This window comes from Penicillium robsamsonii, assembly GCF_028829455.1.
Source record: "Penicillium robsamsonii strain IBT 29466 chromosome Unknown utg000008l_segment0_segment0, whole genome shotgun sequence".
NCBI lineage: Eukaryota > Fungi > Ascomycota > Eurotiomycetes > Eurotiales > Aspergillaceae > Penicillium > Penicillium robsamsonii.
The window spans coordinates 570,064-588,636 of record NW_026643226.1 but is presented as its reverse complement, the minus strand read 5'-3'; the positions used below and the strand labels follow the sequence as shown (position 1 = coordinate 588,636).

The 18,573-nt window shown below is 49.0% G+C and overlaps 7 protein-coding genes across 7 annotated transcripts; 4 read left to right on the top strand and 3 right to left on the bottom strand.

The window, feature by feature from the left end:
* Positions 1 to 609: 609 nt before the first annotated feature.
* Positions 610 to 3,855, top strand: N7447_010998 (glycoside hydrolase family 47 protein; the record flags this gene model as incomplete). Its single annotated transcript, XM_057235260.1, has 3 exons — positions 610 to 955; positions 1,039 to 1,580; positions 1,633 to 3,855. 3 exons carry the CDS (start codon positions 610 to 612, stop codon positions 3,853 to 3,855), a joined length of 3,111 nt encoding a protein of 1,036 aa, XP_057080578.1.
* A 213-nt stretch (positions 3,856 to 4,068) lies between these two features.
* Positions 4,069 to 5,064, bottom strand: N7447_010997 (sugar phosphate isomerase/epimerase family protein; the record flags this gene model as incomplete). Its single annotated transcript, XM_057235259.1, has 1 exon — positions 4,069 to 5,064. One exon carries the CDS (start codon positions 5,062 to 5,064, stop codon positions 4,069 to 4,071), a length of 996 nt encoding a protein of 331 aa, XP_057080577.1.
* Positions 5,065 to 6,870: 1,806 nt separating this feature from the next.
* N7447_010996 (gamma-glutamylcyclotransferase family protein) lies at positions 6,871 to 7,602 on the top strand (the record flags this gene model as incomplete). The annotated part of the gene is made up of 1 exon (XM_057235258.1): positions 6,871 to 7,602. The coding sequence occupies one exon, from the start codon at positions 6,871 to 6,873 to the stop codon at positions 7,600 to 7,602; it is 732 nt and encodes a 243-aa protein (XP_057080576.1).
* A 362-nt stretch (positions 7,603 to 7,964) lies between these two features.
* N7447_010995 (adenine phosphoribosyltransferase APT1) lies at positions 7,965 to 8,624 on the bottom strand (the record flags this gene model as incomplete). The annotated part of the gene is made up of 2 exons (XM_057235257.1): positions 7,965 to 8,110; positions 8,162 to 8,624. 2 exons carry the CDS (start codon positions 8,622 to 8,624, stop codon positions 7,965 to 7,967), a joined length of 609 nt encoding a protein of 202 aa, XP_057080575.1.
* Positions 8,625 to 10,526: 1,902 nt separating this feature from the next.
* On the top strand, positions 10,527 to 12,398 carry N7447_010994 (uncharacterized protein; the record flags this gene model as incomplete). Its single annotated transcript, XM_057235256.1, has 2 exons — positions 10,527 to 10,682; positions 10,875 to 12,398. The coding sequence occupies 2 exons, from the start codon at positions 10,527 to 10,529 to the stop codon at positions 12,396 to 12,398; spliced, it is 1,680 nt and encodes a 559-aa protein (XP_057080574.1).
* Positions 12,399 to 12,788: 390 nt separating this feature from the next.
* Positions 12,789 to 13,550, top strand: N7447_010993 (YjgF/Yer057p/UK114 family; the record flags this gene model as incomplete). Its single annotated transcript, XM_057235255.1, has 4 exons — positions 12,789 to 12,834; positions 12,937 to 12,950; positions 13,114 to 13,287; positions 13,404 to 13,550. 4 exons carry the CDS (start codon positions 12,789 to 12,791, stop codon positions 13,548 to 13,550), a joined length of 381 nt encoding a protein of 126 aa, XP_057080573.1.
* A 371-nt stretch (positions 13,551 to 13,921) lies between these two features.
* N7447_010992 (C2 domain protein) lies at positions 13,922 to 18,143 on the bottom strand (the record flags this gene model as incomplete). Its single annotated transcript, XM_057235254.1, has 4 exons — positions 13,922 to 15,406; positions 15,458 to 15,926; positions 15,982 to 16,167; positions 16,222 to 18,143. 4 exons carry the CDS (start codon positions 18,141 to 18,143, stop codon positions 13,922 to 13,924), a joined length of 4,062 nt encoding a protein of 1,353 aa, XP_057080572.1.
* Between the last annotated feature and the right edge of the window lie 430 nt (positions 18,144 to 18,573).

The following is an 18,573-nucleotide window of genomic DNA, read 5'->3' as shown; positions in this document are numbered from 1 at the left end:
TTTGCAGGGCCAGGATAACTTTATCGAATATGTTGGCGCATAGTTCGTGTACAACCACAATGGCTATTTTTGACCACATTTATATCGCATCTTACCCGATAAACCATATATGTATGCTATATGGGACTTCATATTCAAAACAAATAGTAAATTACTATCTATAGGCACTAAAGTCAAATAAATATCCAAGCCTTCTATAAGTTGTGCAGCCCTTGTAGTATAGGGATGATGCAATAAGCGGGCCAAAAAAAAGATTCCCCAGAGGCTTATCTGGCCGAATCCCCAAACTTCCCACTCCACTCGAACCCGAGGGTGACCGAGAGTTCATCCCATTGAAACATTCTCTTTTCAGAGGTCTTAAGTAAAAGGCCATCGGGCGCCCATGACCCCTACGGCGAGATCTGCTCGAAGCGCACGCGACGGAGGTGATGTTCAACCTCCGCTCCGCCTGGATGGTGGTTTGGGCCATCTTGTTATGGTTCACCGTTGTTCATGGCATGCGAGACAGCCAAGTCAAAGAACTAAGGTTTCGCTAGCCCTGTTCCTCCTCAAAGGTCATCCAAATCAACTAATGCACCCCTGTCCTCCCGCAGACAAGAAACTGAGCGCATGTTCTTCCATGGCTTCGACAGCTATCTCCACTACGCGTTCCCCGAAGACGAATTACGTGCCCTGACATGCGGCCCTCTTGTTCGCGACGAGAAGAACCCGGAAAATAATGATGTGCTGGGGAATTATTCCTTGACCTTGATTGACAGCTTATCGACGTTGGCTATCCTGTCCTCGAGCCCGGACAGTGGGGAGCGAGCCTTGGCGCATTTCCAGGATGGTGTCGAGAGCTTTGTTAAGCTGTATGGCGATGGCTCGGACGGCCCTGCTGGTCAGGGTGAGAGGTCAAGGGGATTTGATCTGGATAGCAAGGTACAGTTGTTTGAAACTGTGATCCGGGGACTGGGTATGATTTCTTCTCATTCGTGGCTTGTCTATCACATGTGCTCGATTTCCGGAGTTTTATGTCCTACTGCTAACGTGGTTTAGGTGGATTGCTCAGCGCCCATCTTTTCGCCGTCGGCGAGCTACCCATCACCGGATATGAGCCATCGGAACGGGACGCTGCCTTCGCCAGCGCATGGGATAAAAGTATGTTTATAAAAAGTGACCAGGGCATTCGATGGGGCAATGGCTTTGTCTATGATGGCCAACTGCTTCGACTTGCGGTGGATCTGGCCAACCGTTTGCTCCCCGCATTCTATACAGAGACTGGCCTGCCTTACCCTCGGGTCAACCTACGCCACGGTATCCCGTTCTACGAGAATGCACCTCTAAATTCCAACGTCCGAGATGCTGATGGCAAGCGCAAATCCAAAAATGCGGCATCTGAGCCCGCTGAGACTTGTAGCGCCGGTGCAGGGAGCCTAGTCCTTGAACTGACCGTTTTGAGCCGACTCACTGGTGATGGGCGCTATGAAGACTTGGGTAAGAGGGCATTTTGGGCAGTCTGGAACCGCCGGAGTGACATCGGACTACTTGGGTTTGGCATTGATGTCGAGTCAGGAAAATGGGTCGGACCATGGGCCGGAGTAAGCAAGATTGCCATTTTGACCAGTACAAGCATAAACTAATTGTCAGTAGATCGGCGCCGGCATTGACAGCTTCTACGAGTATGCCGTCAAAGCTTATATTCTCCTGTCCGAGGGCGAGCGTCTGTCTTTCAACTCCAACAGCCCTTGGGCAGCATTGGACTCATACTATGCTCCTCTAACGGACTACCAGCATACCGCTGAGGCCTTCCGGCAAGTTTGGGAAGAATCGCATACCGCGATCAATCGCCACCTATTCCGAGGCGAAGGTTATCAACATCCCCACCTTATTGTAGGAGATGTGATCACCGGCGCCACACGAGCTTTCTGGATCGATAGCCTGAGCGCTTTCTATCCGGGAGTTCTTGCCCTGGATGGAAAGCTAGATGAAGCTATTCAGATTCATCTGCTGACTACAGCCATCTGGACACGCTACTCGGGCATCCCTGAGCGATGGAACGTAGCTACTGGTGACATCGACAACGGTATGCCGTGGTATGGAGGTCGGCCCGAGTTCATCGAGTCCAACTACTACATCTATCGGGCAACTCAAGATCCTTGGTATCTCCATGTCGGAGAGATGGTTCTTAGCGACCTCAAGCGGCGTTGCTGGACCAAGTGTGGCTGGGCTGGCATTCGAAATGTTCTGACTGGCGAGCTCATTGACCGGATGGAGAGTTTCTTCATTGGAGAGACTGCCAAATACCTCTACCTGCTGTTTGACCAGGACCATCCCTTGAACACCATCGATGCCCCCTGGGTTTTCAACACCGAAGGCCATCCTCTCATTATCCCGAGAAAAATGGCATCCGCGCCTCGCCAGCAGCACACCCAGCCTCAGGGCCAGGACACTGCCGAGGGAGTATGTCAAATTATTCCCTCTCCATTCTTCGGCGTGTCTTCTACTGCGTCCCGCTCGGACATCTTCCATGCTGCCACCTTGGCACGTCTGGATCTGATGCCTGATCGAGGGGCGGCCGCGAGTCCTATTTTGGAAGACTCGCCGGGACATCAAAGTGTGTTTGTGGCTGACCTTACATCACCAACCAATTACACATTCTACCCGTGGACACTGCCACCTCAGCTGGTCCCATTCGACGCCACCAGCGCACCCATGGCCGTTCGTCCCACGCTCGATATCTCATTCCCGTCACTCCCAGGCGGCGTAAACATGGGACCTGGAGCGCTGGAACGTGTCCGAGGCGGGTTACTTGTAAAAACAATTGGAGGACTCCGGTTGAGTATGGTTCAGGATGTACGGTTGGACACCCCAACGCCCACGGCTGGGGAGGAGGAAGACGGTTACCGGGTGCAGGTGATCAACAATGTGCCCTTAGGCAAAGATGAGAAGGTATACCTCTCTCGCCAAATCACCTTTGATGTCGTCGATCCGTATGATCCGAACTTCACCCGTGTTCGCGACAATGCCATGCTTGACCTCGTCATTGACGTTCTCCCAGAGCCCTCTCGCCGACGTAATGATTCGGCTCATCCACGAGATGAACAACCTCAACCAGAAAATCCTCACCCGCCAGAGCCCCATCTCGGAGGCCACAGCCCCGCCTCTTCTGTCGACGATGCCGCAATTGTTGACTCCCCGGACTCAACCGTAAGAGCCATGCTATCGTCTCTGGTGAACTCGGTATCGTCTTTGCTTCACAGCGAACCGACCGAACCTGCTCCACTCAGGTTGAGTCTCCCGGCGGCTATCTCTACCGGCATTGGGGCCAGCCCGCTTCCGGATATTGAAGATGCAGTCACTATTTCTTTGGTCGGCAGCCCATCTAAAGACCACCTGTCGTGGTCAAGTATATACTTCGCCGGCGAGCTCTGCGACGAGGGAATCCTCCGCGAGGTCGCTCATAGCCACGAAGTCCTTGTTATCAAACGTGGCGGCTGTACCTTTTCGGAAAAGCTCCGCAATATCCCCGCATACCGACCAACGCGATCCGCGCTGAAGCTAATTGTCGTCGTCTCATACGAAGATATGCCACCACCCGACTTCCATGGGCAGAAGAGAGAGTCAACGGGTCAACCCGGCTCTCGCTCTGCGCTCGCCGCCGTCCGTGCCGAGTCCACTCTCATCCGTCCTTATCTCGACGAAGCCCAAATGACACCCAGCGGCATTCCACGAAATTACCTCATCAGCATGGTCATGGTCGGTGGCGGAGATGAAACATACGAGCTCCTGCGCCATGCAAGCGGCATCGGAGTCAAGAGACGATATAGCATGCGCTCTCGCGGCGTCCCAATCACGAATTTACACATTGTTTGAAATATCTACAGAGATATAATATACCCGTTTGGAAGATTGTTGGATCATTTGTGGCGCGTCTGTTTTGTTTTGTTTTTGTTTTACAGATGTACATAGGTTTAGACTTGGATATAGTCAAAAAAAAAAAAAAACCAGCTCGTTGTAATCGAACTGCATTCATTTGACAATTTATATTCACCATCTCATTTCTATATACAACCTGCATTCCTCAACTCAGAGTCTCGACTTGCTCTCCATCTCAATCTGAACCTTCCTCCAAGACTCAATCCCCCTCCTAGCCGCCGTCTCGGGACTAACCCTCCCATCTTTCATTCTCCGATCAAAAACCTCCATAGAAACCCACCCCTTAAACCCAACCTCAACAATCCACGCCCTGGCAATCTCCACAACAGGCAAATACGCCCCAAACTCAAGCTCCAACGGAAAAGGCCTGGCATGCTTCGACCAAGTAAACTCCTTCGCCTCACCCGGCAACGCCCACGGATGCACCAACGAATAAGGCGTCTTAAAGCGCTCTGCATCAGAAAGCTGCACATAGAAAATCTTCTCCCGCGGACAATCCCGGACAAACCTCCTCAGCGAATCCCGCAGCTTCGTCTCCGCATCCATCTGCAATCCCGTTGGAGAAGCATTATCCCCCCACAACCGCGTCCCTTCATGGAATGTATCCATACATAGTCCGAAATTCGGACGGTCAACCCTCTGCACGATCGACAAGGCGCTTTCCCAGGTTGAGCAGTTTGTTCCCCATGACAAGGGTTCGTAGGCGATTGATACTATTGGCTTTGTGGAGCTGGCTAGGTCGGCTAGCTGCTGGAGGTCGGATATGATTATTTTTTCATCGCGGGAGCAGTCCACAGTGAAGATTGATGGGACTTGGAGGTATGGTGCATGTAGTAGACGGGCTATTTCCAGCCAGTGCTGGGCGAGAGCGAGTCTTTCTTTCAGGGGGGTTGTTGCGCCTTCGTAGTTCTCGAAGGGGGCTAGAGAGAGGACTTGGAGGTTTGTTTCTAGGCAAAGGGTGTGAATCTTTTGGGCCCCGGCTTGGATGGAGATGTTTTGGGTTTTGCTGTAGGTGAGAAGGTCGTTGTAGACTATTTCGATTCCTGCAATACCGGCTTGGGCTGCGGCGCGGATTTTGTGGTCGAGAGTGTGGCCTGGATATTGGCTTAGGGAGATGCTAGCGATTGCTAGCTTGTTGGGTGCCATTTTGGATATTCTCTTGCAATTGAGTATTCAATTTACTTCCTTGATATATCAAAGCGCGGAACTCGGTTTCCGGTGATCTACAACTCTCACAATTGGCCAGTCTGTGGATGTATCGGTCATTAATGACCGAGAAGTCATCGCAAGAGGTTTTTGGAACTATGAATCCGGGAGATATTCAAGAGGTAAGTGTCTTTTTTGCAAGCAATAGATACATCCCACATAGCCATTCATCAATCCAACATATTAGTCTCATATAGCCAAACGTATGTCCCTTGCAAGTTCAATCATTTCGATCGTTCTTCCATCCGTACTTATCCCAGTTTCGACTACCCGAATCCCTCACCGTAATGACCTTGATAAACTGAGGCCCTGTCTCTGAGGCTTTCTTTGCTCCCCCACGAGTCATCCAATCCTGCATGTTGAGGTTATACTGGCCTACCTCTTTTGGCATAGTACAGTGCTCCATGAATACCTACACCTAGCCATGGGTTTATATATTCAGACACATCTCTCTTTTTAAGATATTGCCCTGGAAATTAACCAGTTTTGAAACTCAAGTACATTGTCCAAGGTATACTTGGAAAAAGCTCGTACCTTTTAGAGAACTTGGAAAACGTCGGAACAAAAGGACCTTATTGCTCACTATATAATCGAGAATCTAGACTTCGCAAACTCTTCCTGAGAATTATCCTGTGTTAACGGAAACACCGAGTTTATGCTTGCGGGATTTGCGAACTACAGCCAAGTACTAGCCAAGTATAATCCTATTGGACTAAACATGAACTAATTTCCCCGGTCTATATATAGCTCGTGTTAATTGGGAGTATTTGAATTATTTTCAACCGGGATTAGCGATAAATGTCTGGACGTAGAGGTCCGTGACGGCTGCTATTTGCTCTGAAGATCTAGTCCCCTCTATAAGCCCTATTTTTCTCCTTGATTGGCTCGGGGAATTGAGAAACTAATATGTGCATACCGTTCATATCCAAGCGGGGAAGTACAGGCACATTAATTAGCGTATTGATTTGTTTTATTGTATGGAGTTCGTGCTTAGTGGCGTGTTCGTCTCCAGCCCAGCTCAGTCTCGCTCAGGCCGTGCTGTCAGCGATGTAGTTCCATTTCTTTCCCATTCGTAAACGCCAAAACCGTGTGGATACCAACTGTGATACATGGATTCCCTCAAAAGCATTTCCCCCGAACAGGATGGTGACCCTAGATCAGGCATTTTACCCATCGACATGATGAACATCCCTTCTCGGCGTTTTATTGCCTTTGGTATCATCGGGCTCGGCTTAACTGTTCCTAAGATAAATCCGAGTATATCCCGAGCAGATATGAGCCTGATAGGACGAAGCAATAGGAGCGTTCGGATAATCTACTGGTCGCTCTACTAAAAAGAACCTATGAGCTCGTAGAACATTGGAATAAACTCTGTTCCCGTTAAATTAGCCCATGTTCAGCCGTCTAGAACTAATAGAGCGTAGCAGTTCCCTGGCATATGGTTGAAGGACTAGTATAGAGAGCTAGAGAGTGAATTTGATCGAGGACCTTGGGATGAGAAGATACTTCTAGCTATTGGCTCGCTAATAATCAAGGTATATGCTTTTTATGGCTGTATATTTGCGATAAAGTATTCAAGAAGCTTCATTTCCAAGATAGTTAGCTAATAATTTACGTAGAACTTGATCGTAAAGCGCCAAACCGGAGCTAGGCTTCTCCATACTTCTACTCTTGACTTATTCCCTACCCCTTCTCATCTCTATTCATCTAAATTCTTCCACGATAACCACCTCATCGCCCGAAACAATGCTCTTCAACCCAACTCTCGAACCAGCAGAAAGACACACCGAACCCCTCCCAACACCCACCCCACCATCCACAAAACCACCCCAATATCCCAAATACCTCTACTTCGCCTATGGCTCCAACCTCTCCCCAGCCCAGATGAAATCCCGCTGTCGCATAAACCCCACCCACTCCGCCATCCCACTAGCTATCGCAACTCTCCCACACTGGCGCTGGCTGATCTGCGAAGCGGGTTACGCAAACGTCCTCCCACGGCCGGGTCTGCGCGTCGCAAATCAAGACTCCGAGACTGCGCATAGGATTCCCGTTTCCGGGGCGGAAGACGCGGTCTACGGTGTTCTTTACCAGATGGATATTGGCGACGAGAGGATTCTGGATGGCTATGAGGGCGTTGATACATGTGCTGCTCGTGCGAAGGCTGGGGATGGTGTGCCCGTTTCAGTTAGGCCTAAGGTACAGGGAAATGGGTCTTATAATAAGTGGTTTGTTGAGGCGGACGTTGTGAAGTGGTTGGATGGGGAGGGGGTTAGGGCGGGGGTTAGGGCGGGGCTTGAGGATAAGGAGGGAAAGGTGCCGGTTTTGGTTTATGTTGATGAGAACTGCGTTAAGCTTGCTGGGCCAAAGTTTGAGTACATTGCGAGGATGAATCGGGCTATTCGGGAGTCTGTGGATTTGGGGGTTCCCATGGAATGGGTGGAGGAGGTTATGAGAAAGTTCATTCCTAAAGAGTGAAATACTAGATTGGAGATTGGTAAGATGCATTTAGATATCATTGGTCAGGTCCAATTGCTAGAAAGCTACTCTATTAACATAAATGTGATTCGTCAGTCTATACACATATCAAGTTGCATTGATGGAAGCTATTTGTCTATATTGGATGTTATCCAGGCAGCTCTGCAGCTGTGGCGGGTGCCGTCGACCAGCGAAACGAGACTCCAGACTCGAAGTTCGAGTAAATTGTTTGAGGCCCGGAAGGAGCGGGTGACGCTCACCGCAATATCGGGTGTGATCGGACTTTTGAAAGGATGGTGTCATTATAATCGGCACTTGAGATCGTCGCAGAATGGAAGGGGTTTTTTTTATGCGGTGTATAATTAAGCCTGGCCAGACAGGAGAGTGTAAACCGGCGCGGGGAGCTTGTCGCGTCCGTGAAGGAACTCCAGCTCGAGGAGGAAGATGAAGCCGAGGAGCTCGCCGCCCATCTTCTGGATCAGCTCACCACCGGCCTTGGCAGAGCCACCTAAAAATAGTTAGTAAATGAAGTATCCACTGGTTTCTTCGTATCACATACCAGTAGCAATAATGTCATCAATAACAAGGACCTTCTGGCCGGGCTTGATGGAATCGGACTGCATCTGGAAGAAATCCTGACCATACTCCTTCTCGTAGCCCTGGGTCTCGCAAGGACCGGGAAGCTTGCCCTGCTTGCGCACGGGGACGAAGCTGGCACCCAGACGCAGCGCCAGACTGGGACCCATCAGGAAGCCACGGGCCTCGAGGCCGACAATGACATCAGGCTTCTGGTCGTAGTTGGCGAGAACGTGAAGTTCCAAGGAGCGGATCAGAGCCTCGTGCAAACTAGGATCGGCGAAAATGGGCAGGATATCCTCGAACAAAATTCCCGGAGAGGGGAAATCCGGGAACTGGCGCAGAGCGCCGCGCAGTCTTACCTTAAGACTGGCGAGTTCGGCGGCGCTGGTGGCATCGGAGGCGGGGAGTCCGACTTTGGAGGCATCTGGGAGAGTGGAGGACATGATGGAAGAGAAGAGAAAGGGGGGGGGGGAGGCTTAGAAGTAAAGTAAAAAAGACCAGAAAATCTTTAGGAGGGGAAAAAAAAAAGGAAATGGTAAAATTACAGATAAGCAGATAATGGGGTTTTTTTGCCCCTCCGGTCTAGATCGTTACCCGTTTTTTTGGTTTTGTATATTTTATATACATATATACCTATGTGCTTTGTATATGTATTTATGTCTTTATATGCTATAGCATATATTAGTATTCACTACAGCTCTTTATATCAATTATACCATATGCTGTAGGTCCAGATCAGCGCTCAGATCAGATAAAATACTAAAATACAATGTATATTCTTCTAGAACACATGAAAGAATATACTAGTTTACTATACTGACTAGTTATAGTTACTTACTATACTCGTACAGAGTAGTTCTTAAATATGGCCCAACCCGGTTGGGATCTACGAGACCCTAATTGATTAGCCCCGTAAACTAAAGTGCTCAGTCCCCTCATCGTCAGGGACGAATTGTGTCGCAAACTGAAACCATTCACTCGTCATCCCTTGCACTGTGTTCCAGTTCCCCAGAAGCCTAGACCGTTGGACTGCAACCCGGGGTTTATGGTTACCTTAAGAGGTCCAGAACAGCAGGCAGAACCCGACTAGAGACTAACAAGATATGTTCATAAATGACTCACCCTGGAATGACATTGGATCAGACCATCTTTCAACACCCTGTGGACTTGACACATCGTACGCCATTACACCTGGCCCTGGCCAATGGAATGTCTCAAGCCACGACGTGATCTGAAACTCATCACAGTGGCTTTACAGGAAACATACATGCGTGCTGCATACCGGGATGTCTGTTGTGCAGATAGTGGGGGGGGGGGGGGTTTTGTCCGTTTGTACTCCGTAATCATAATGATTCGTCGTTTGGGCTAGAAAAGAAAAAAGGAACAAAGGTACGAAAGAAAGAAAAAAAGAGTCCCCTTGTGGGAAAATCACGATTAATTAAATTACCATATAGTTAGTTCCAAGCAAAATAAAAAAGAACAAAAAAATGAAATCTCAGGTTTGGTTTTTAGGAATAGCCGAACGCGGGGGTCGAACCCGCAGCCTTAAGATTAAGAGTCTTACGCTCTACCGATTGAGCTAGCCCGGCCGGGCTGTTGGAAGAGACTGCAATATAGTGCTACATAAGCCTAAAATAGTGTCCAAGTGTAGAGTTGATTGTGGTTGGATTAACCTTGAAAGCCGAGATTGTTGTGTAATATCATATTTTATACCTATTCTTGCTTTTTTCTAAAATCGTCCACTTGTCTTTATTATTAGTATCCTTTTTCATGACATTTCTATTTTACCTTGGACTACCCAGTACATATATATATATATATACTACCCTCCAACTGACTAGCGTTGATTTTAGGAAATTATAGACATACTCACCGATTCACACCATGTATCACACAGAAACCAGAGTAGATACCGAAAAACAATAACAATAGAATGATCTGTTTTTTGAAGTACATCCTTGGATACTTCTCAGGTAGGCTGGTTGACTGTACTGACTCATTGTCGCATAGTTGTACTTCACTTGACAATGTGAACCCTCATCATACAGGCTACTAACACACTGTAACCTGTATGTACCTGCATCTAGCCATTCCATTCAATGTAAGGAAAGTAGATCTATCTGCATGTACATCGAAGTATACTCGGCCTTGGCCCAAGCCTAAAGTGGGATAGCTCCTCACATGACAAGCACGGACCACCTCGCTTCAAGTTTTTCCGGCCACCCCGTCGCTATAAATCTACCTGTTTTCCTCTTTTCCATCTCTCATGCTTTTGAAGTCTGAGCCTCAACAGGCCATTTCCATCTCAGATTAATTCTTTCTGATATCTTGTAATACATTTGCTCATGTCACCTGCCGTGATTGCCGAGATGCAGCCGGATCTGCACCATGATCAGCTTGAGGCCGTGGGCAAAGCTTTCGATGCGCTCCTACTAACAGTGTACCAGCTGACTCACAGACAAAATGAGCTGTTACAGCACATGGATAATGTCTTCAAAGAGGTAAATACACACCCTTTCCCTACTCTTTCCTTTCTGCCTCCGCATCCCGGTCTCGCATGACGAAGAAAAGCTCTAGATCAGGAGTCACTTTTGTGGCGATGACGGATTAACATGTATTATCTGATTGAGACCATGACTGCCTCGCTGTTATGCATTTTACAAGATGAACATTGCTAACTTTGTATCTTGCAGTACACAGATGTGATAGAAATTCTGCCTTCTCAAGATAGACATCATGCACAAGACGTTCAATTCAAGCTGTTTGCTCAGCAGGAAGAATATCGTCAGGGCCTCGTACACAGCAAGCCTCGAGTGGCGGAACAACCTTTGAATTCCATGGATGTAATCAAGACCCTCGTTGCACATCAAAATGTAGACGAAAATACTTTCTCGGCCATCAAGAACGGAGTCAAAGGGTGCAAAGCTCTGCTCCGTTCTCAAGATAGCCTCTCCCAAATATCCTCAAACTCGTGCATCCTCGCGCAAGCACCGGCTCCAGCAATCGCGCTGGAGAAGGACTTCACAACGAATGGCACCCAGGGAAATTTGCAATGCCCCTTTTCCAAACCGAATAAGATGAAGAGCACAAATGGCAGCGAGGTCCCCAGTGGGAAGGACTCTGCGCCAAAGATCCAGATCGAAGCCATCTGCGGCCACGAGCATCTGGACCCTATCAAGGCCGAACAAGACGAACGACGCTCTAGCCACACCCCATCAGCCCCGTCATCAAAAGGAGGATGCCCCGTCTCCCGATGCCCGATCCGATTCCTCGATCAACACTCCCCCGAAGAAATTGCCGAATACGTCGAACGACACAAACATGAGATCCCCCGCAGCCACGCAATTTGCGTCAAGCGCTATCAACGAAACCCACAGGACATGAGACAACTGGACGCCAAATACGGTGGCCTGACAAGCATGATTGCTGGCTTAGGTGTCAAGCACCAAGCCTTCCTGCCTGACTGTCAGACCAACGGCGAAGGCCACTCCTCGCATTCTGCCTCGACCGAACGTGTTGAGAAATGGGCCGACAACGTGGACCATAATACACCCATCGCCGAGATCGAGGAGAAGAATGAGGACGATAACCGCCAGAGTCACTTTGACCGTCCCCTGCGTGAAGTCCGCGTGGGTGAATCCCCAAGCAGGCCCTGGGGCATTTCGGTCCCCGTCACACATCTACCTCCTACCTCAGCGCCGTTCTCTGGTTCAGCGTCTATCACTACATCCGCCGATCCTCAAGCCGACAAGCCTGATAAACCCACCGATGCCAAGGTCCTTGATGCTAAGCCTGCCGGCGGTTGTCCATTCGGCCACGGCAAACCAAAGCCCGAAGCAGAAACACATGGCAGTGGTGAAAGGCACAAGGACAAAAATGTTGCTACGCCAGAAAAACCTGGTTGTCCATTCGGTCACAACAAACCAAAGGCCGAAGTTGCAAAGCCTGAGACTGAGGCCCCCTGGGGTGATGACTGGCCGAAGACCTGGACCAAGAAGCAGGCCGTCACAGACCAAGTCACAGATCAAGCACCTGCCCCCGAGGCTGCTCGTGCTCCAGTTGCTCCTGTGAGCGAGGAATCGACTACGAAACCCGACATCCCCTCAACATTCTCAACCCCCTCCCACATCACATTCAATGGCCCTGTTTTCCTCGGGTACTCTGCCGAGGAGACTGCCAGCCTATTGCAGCAGCTCGGCAACCTAGGCAAATCATGACTGCGAAGAATCATCTTTTGTACAGTATGTTCATGGAAGGCGTAGGGCTCTTTAAACGCATCACGACGAAACGAATTAATTTCCTCTTCTTATCTTTAGCAAGCATTGTCATTGTACCCCAATTGAATCCTACTTTAATACAATTCCAAAATCCAATATAAGAAGTATAACAGTTATAATAACAAGATCTGCAATATAAAGTAAAAGAATGACTTCATCGGGGAGCATCGTCGCTCTCCGAGGGAAACTTGCACAGAGCGGGGCACCTTATCATCTTCCTATATATAGCCTCTCTCTCTCTCTCTCTCTCTCTCGATGCTGCGAACTACTCCTCGTCTTCTATCTCTATCTCGAATCCTCCGTCCTTCAATCCAATTACCTTCTCCCATAATGTCTGCCAACATGTCCATCATCTCCGCTAAGGATGCCTGCCCTCGTAAGTCCAAGTTCATGGTTTCTCCCTTGCTTTCTTAGAGAAAGCAGACTCAATTACAGAAAAACAAAACAAACACCAATATCTAACTCGTTTCTCCCGTAGCTGCCGGCCCTTACGTACGTCGTCCTTCCCTCCATCTGCATCTGCAGCTCCATCTCCATCTACCTCAAGAGCTACCCCTCCACACCAGACCAATCCACCCCAATCCACCAGCAGCGTTCCACACAACTACACATATCGTGTAGACTATAAAAGAACCACCTAACAAACCAATCACAGTCCCAGGCCATTCGCGCCAACGGCCAGATCTTCGTCTCCGGCCAGATCCCCGCCGACGCCTCCGCCAACTTGATCGAAGGCAACATCGGCGCCAAGACACAGGTTTGCTGCGATAATATCAAGGCTATCCTGACCGCCGCTGGTTCCAGCGTGGACAAGATTGTCAAGGTCAACGTATGTGTTTCCCCCCCGGCTTTGTTATTGTGGTGTTTCTGTTTTCGGCTTTGCCAGGGAGAAGTATACACAAGCTATGAGGAGGACGCTTTGCTGATTTTTGATTTCTTTTTCAGGTCTTCCTGACTGATATGGCCAACTTCGCCGAGATGAACGCTACTTACGAGAAGTTCTTCGTTCACAAGCCTGCTCGTAGCTGTGTTGCTGTTCACCAGCTGCCCAAGGGTGTGCCCGTTGAGATTGAGTGCATTGCTCTGGAGTAGATTATCTAGTCTTACTTCTATTTGAGTCAATGAAAACAATATAAAAAAACCAGTTTAGAATAAGAACAAGAATGTGATTGAATTCGATCGAGTTATGTTGCACAAATCTTCGGGGAAGTTTTCTTCATCTTATCTTGATTACTTCTATTTCCAATCTCGTTTCTCTTGAGGAACATATACGCGCGAGTACAAGCAGATGCCAAATTGGGAATCATAAGAGTCAGGGTTCATGCGCAATGAGACAGAATGCAAGAGACGAAGGAGATAGAGAAGAAGAAAAAAGACAACATCGCTGGCTTGATGTAATGAAAATAAGAAAAATAACAGTCAAAAGGTAAGATAACAAGACAGCTTGCTAGATAGGTGCACATTCACCTTCCGCGGGTAATGATACCGCTCATGCGGCTTCCAGCACCTGCCATCAAGCTCTGCTTCACGATAGCATCGGCAGCAGCAGCAGCGGCAAGTCTTTCCTTCTGACGGCTACGATCGCGGAGATAGCCGACAGCTTCGGGGCGCATACGAAGAATGCGTAGGATCATGTCGTCATTAGGATCAGCCTGCGCCTCCCGTCGCTTCTCTTCCTTGGCCTTCTTCATAGTGCCTAAGTTGCGGGAAAGCATGATGCTCTTGGCGCGATGGGCAGCAGGAAGACCCAAGCCGCCGTAGCCGGCACCTGTGGCACCGAGGTGGGCAGGCGCGGAGGTGCGATTGCGGTTCGCTTGTTGGCGGTTGACAGTCGCCGAGGCCATGCGTTCGGAGGTGCGAATGAGGTGCTCCGTTGGTTCGAAGTAGAAGAAATTTAGAGACTGGATTTCATGATATTTGGGTGATTTCAGGATATCGATTGGGACGCCGTTTGCTTCGCCGGTTTCGTCGTCAACCGCATGGAAGAAGTTCAATAGTAGCACGAGCCAGCGCGATACGATGTCGACTTCTTGAATTGTTAATGGCTTCTGATGGGATGGCTTATCCGACAGAGGTGGCACGAGTAGACTCTCGATGGTGGCAAGCACTTCCTTCCATAGGCGAGCCATCACCATCTTCATGGCTTCGGGTGTGAGAGTTTTGTTCATGATGGCGAAGTTGTCATTGAAGTAATTGAACAGAGGAGTCAGTGCATTCTCAACGTCTGCCGGGGTGGGTCCAGTAGGAGCTGGCTGTGCTCGGTTGCGATTCAAGAAACTAGAGACACTAGACATACTGAGTCCACGAGAGAGAAGAGATTTCAGCGTTCGACGAGAAAGACAGTGACTGATGTATGCTGAAAGCTTCTCGGTGATCTTCCGAGTCATATCCCTTTCAGTCCGTTTGAGTGTACGGAAAGCCTTGCCGAAGTAGAACTGGATGTCATCTCGCTCGCCTTCCATACTAACTCGGAGCAGAAGCCGACCCTGGGTATCCAGGTCGAGCCAATACTCTCTTGGCAAAAAGTCACTGAAGTGTACAGGATCCAACTTGATCGACGTGCGACCAACGTAGTCGTGGTCGCCCACTGCATCCCAGTCCCAGATGGTAGCGATGATATTCAGAGGGCCCTGTGTAGTGAGATCCACTGCATCCTCCCATCGGGGATTAAGATTATTGTAGATGATGCGGGTTTTGGCGATTCTTTTCTGATATTCATCTGTCAAGACGACATAGGGATCGCTGCCACCACCAATGTCGCATGCTTTCAAGTCCTCTGCCTCCACTACCTTGATTGTAAAGACATAGGTGGTAGACTTGCGGACCTTCTTGAGCTGCGGTGGAGTATTTCTTGCAATGACTTCTGCGCACGCGTCGACATTGATGTCATGTTCGAGTTTGTCGAGTTGAGCAAGTGCGTACTCAATATTGTTCAGTTTCACCAGGGACTATGGAAAATGTTAGCCGCAAATATTTACCTAGTTGAAATAAGAACATACCTCTGACGAGAATTGGAAGGGCTCGATTTTATCCTTGTTTGTCCAGGTGTCTTTAGCGAACTGCATCAGTTTTTCCTGGGTGGTTTGATTCAATGCTGCCTCCTGTTCGGGGGTGAGACGATCCATCTCCCGCGTGAACATCTTCTCCAATGAATCACAGTACGTTGCCACACCTTTCCCAATTGAATTAGAGAGATGCGTCATGAACTTCGCATATTGAAGATCATCGTCCCACTCCAGCTGCACCATATTTTCAACAACTTGGTTGAAAGATCGGAAAATGTCAATAACTGACACACTGTGACGATCGTCTTCAGGCGCAAGCTCTGTCGTTCCATCTGCACGAACGGCGAATGCATCTTGTCTTGTAGCTTGGCTGACCCAATCCATGATCTTTTGATCAGTTAGACGAAGCCATCTCCAGACGAAATCCTGAAGGAGATCCTCCACATGGAATGGGAATTGAGCACTAAATTGAGTTAGCTAATTCCATAGGAACCGAAGGGAGGCAAAGGAGAGCTTACTCCTCATGGGTGTTATGGAACAACCGTCTGACAGTAGCTAGCTGCTTATATAGGTCGAAGCCATCTTCAATAGCGATCTCCTCGCCCCTCGCTTTTGCCTGCTCGATAATCCTGATGACCATTTCATGTGCATCCTCGGCGAACATGGGAAGTACATTGTGGCACAAGGTGGTATAGGGATTAACACTATTCGGAAATTAGAGACTGATTAACTAGACAGACGAGAAAGGAAGAACCCACCCCATGATCTCCGGGTTATTGCGGTAGCGTTTCTGGATCTTTAACGCAAGCTTTGAGATTGCATCGCCAAGCTGAATGACATGGTCGGGATCCCAAGCCTCTTGTTCCATGGGGATTAGCTGACTGAGAAGGCTTTGATACTTCGTTGTTGCTTTTTGGGCAAGACCCTCTTGCACATACGCGCTGAATCGATCAATGTCTTCAGGATCCTCAATGTAATTGGGATCCATCTGGACGTGGGTCTCAAGAATGTACATAACTGGACCGAGTGGGCGTGGCTTTGCCTCAAAGCAGTCCATCATAGCCTCATATAGCTCCCGAAGCAAAGCCTCGTGAAGTTTGGACAGCAGCATTTGCATCGTTTGATGATCATGTACGGTCCATCGTCGCCGATCAAAGACCGCGGAAGCCACAAAGCTACTGCGTTTGCGGTTCTCGCCCGAAGGCACTTCTTTCACAAAAGTAAATGCCGAGTCAAGGGTAGTAAGATCAATTTCATTGTCGACAAATTTAGCTTGAGCTACCTCAAGGAACAGCACGACCCGGGAGAAGGTGGGAATCCGCCAGCGGAGACATATCTCATTAAGCATTTCCGTGGACTGCTTCGAAAGTATTTTCATTGAGGGCACGTCGGATGTGGCCTGCGAAGCTTCAAGTTCCCGGTCCCGCAGATCATAGGTCAAGGTCTGGGCCAGGATGAATTTGTACAAAGACCTAGGGTCAGACGGTATGAATGTGTATATATCGGATTCATCTGACTCTTCTAGAGAAAGCCCATTCAAATCAACAGGCTGATCAATGATATAAGATGTTCTGTCAGTCCGACCAGACGATGTCCTTGATAAGTCGGGGTTCTCGTGGGGACTCGAATTGAATTGGGGGAGAGACCCGGGGGTGCTCTTGGCCAATTCGGGGTTGGATTGCATAATTGCGAGCATCATCTGTGAGAGATCAGGGCCTTCGCTCTTTTTCCAGCCATCATACCCCTCGTCCGACTCAAAATCATCTCTTGACAAGGTTTTGTGTGTCTGGAGGTTCAAATGGGCTTGATAAGTCTTTAGGTCCTGCAAAGCGGCCTTTTCGGTCCAGGTGGACTTGTGCTTATCAATTTCAGACTGTGCTTCCGATGTGGTCTTCCCAAAGATCTTGGCCACATGTTGCACCAGGGGCATATCCCTCACATCATAACTCAAGGTGCCAACACTCTCTGTCGTAGATGTGGGCCTGTTCGTTTGCATGAGGTCCTGATCTTGTAAGAGAAGCTTATTTTCTAGCACCGTCAATCGATTGGCCAACTCTGGGCGGTCCTTGGACCACTCGTGGTCTTTCAGGGTGAGCGCAAGGAGGCGGACAAAAAGCGCAACGTGACGATCCACCATGAGCTTCCAGCTGTCATCGTCGTGCTCTTTGCCCTTGCCCATCTCTTTGACTGCGTTAGAGTAGAAGATCAGGAGAAGATCTTCAGCCCGTCGGTCCTTCTCCATGCGTTTTCGGAACGAGTCCTCCTTCAGAACGTTAAGAAAGACAGCGAATGTGCGAACCACCAGGTGATCTTGGTATTCTTTCCTTTTCTCCTTTCCCATCAGCACACCCGTCAACCGTTTCTCCAACTCGGACAAGAAGCCATGGGGAACCCTGGTGCTTTTGGAGTCCCTGACCAAGGAGAAATCGCTCATTAAATCATGAATGGAGGTGGATGACCGTTTTGGTCGCGCCGGCGCGACAGGGGCATTTGGGATGCGACGAGAGCGAGGATGGAGGAGATAGGAAAGGTAGGCGACCCGAATGGCATGACTGTATGCCACGTTGGCGTTTAGAGGACGGCGGCGTGATATAGAGGAGTTGCGCGAATGGCGGCCCTCATTTTGGAGGCTGTTAATCCGTCGGTTGACTCCTCGGGATTGGCTAGATGCTGTCGACATGGAGTTCTTAATTAAATTCGTGCAATGTTTGGAGACAGATAGCGCGGGACCATGGAGAACTTTGGGGGAAACACCCAGCACCCAGAAGAAAAGTTTCAGGAGTTTTTTTTTCTTTCTTTCAGTCTGAAGTGGAAAGCCGCCACAAAGCTGGAGGGGTGAATTGTTTATCGAAGGGGGAGAGAGGGGAGGTGAAACAAAAAGCTGCCGAACCAACTGACGTATAGGCGCCCTGTCCAAAAACAATGCTATCGTCTGACTACGGGTTATCACTACATGTCTTTTTTCAAAATCCTTCTTTGCCTTCTATATAGTGCCTATTACGGATTGCTTATGCAGGGAGTCCTGATCCTTGTTCTCCCTGTAAAGCTACAAGGGTTTTGTTATTTAGGACGATCAATATTCACATCAAGTCAAAGATTCCATCTAAAAA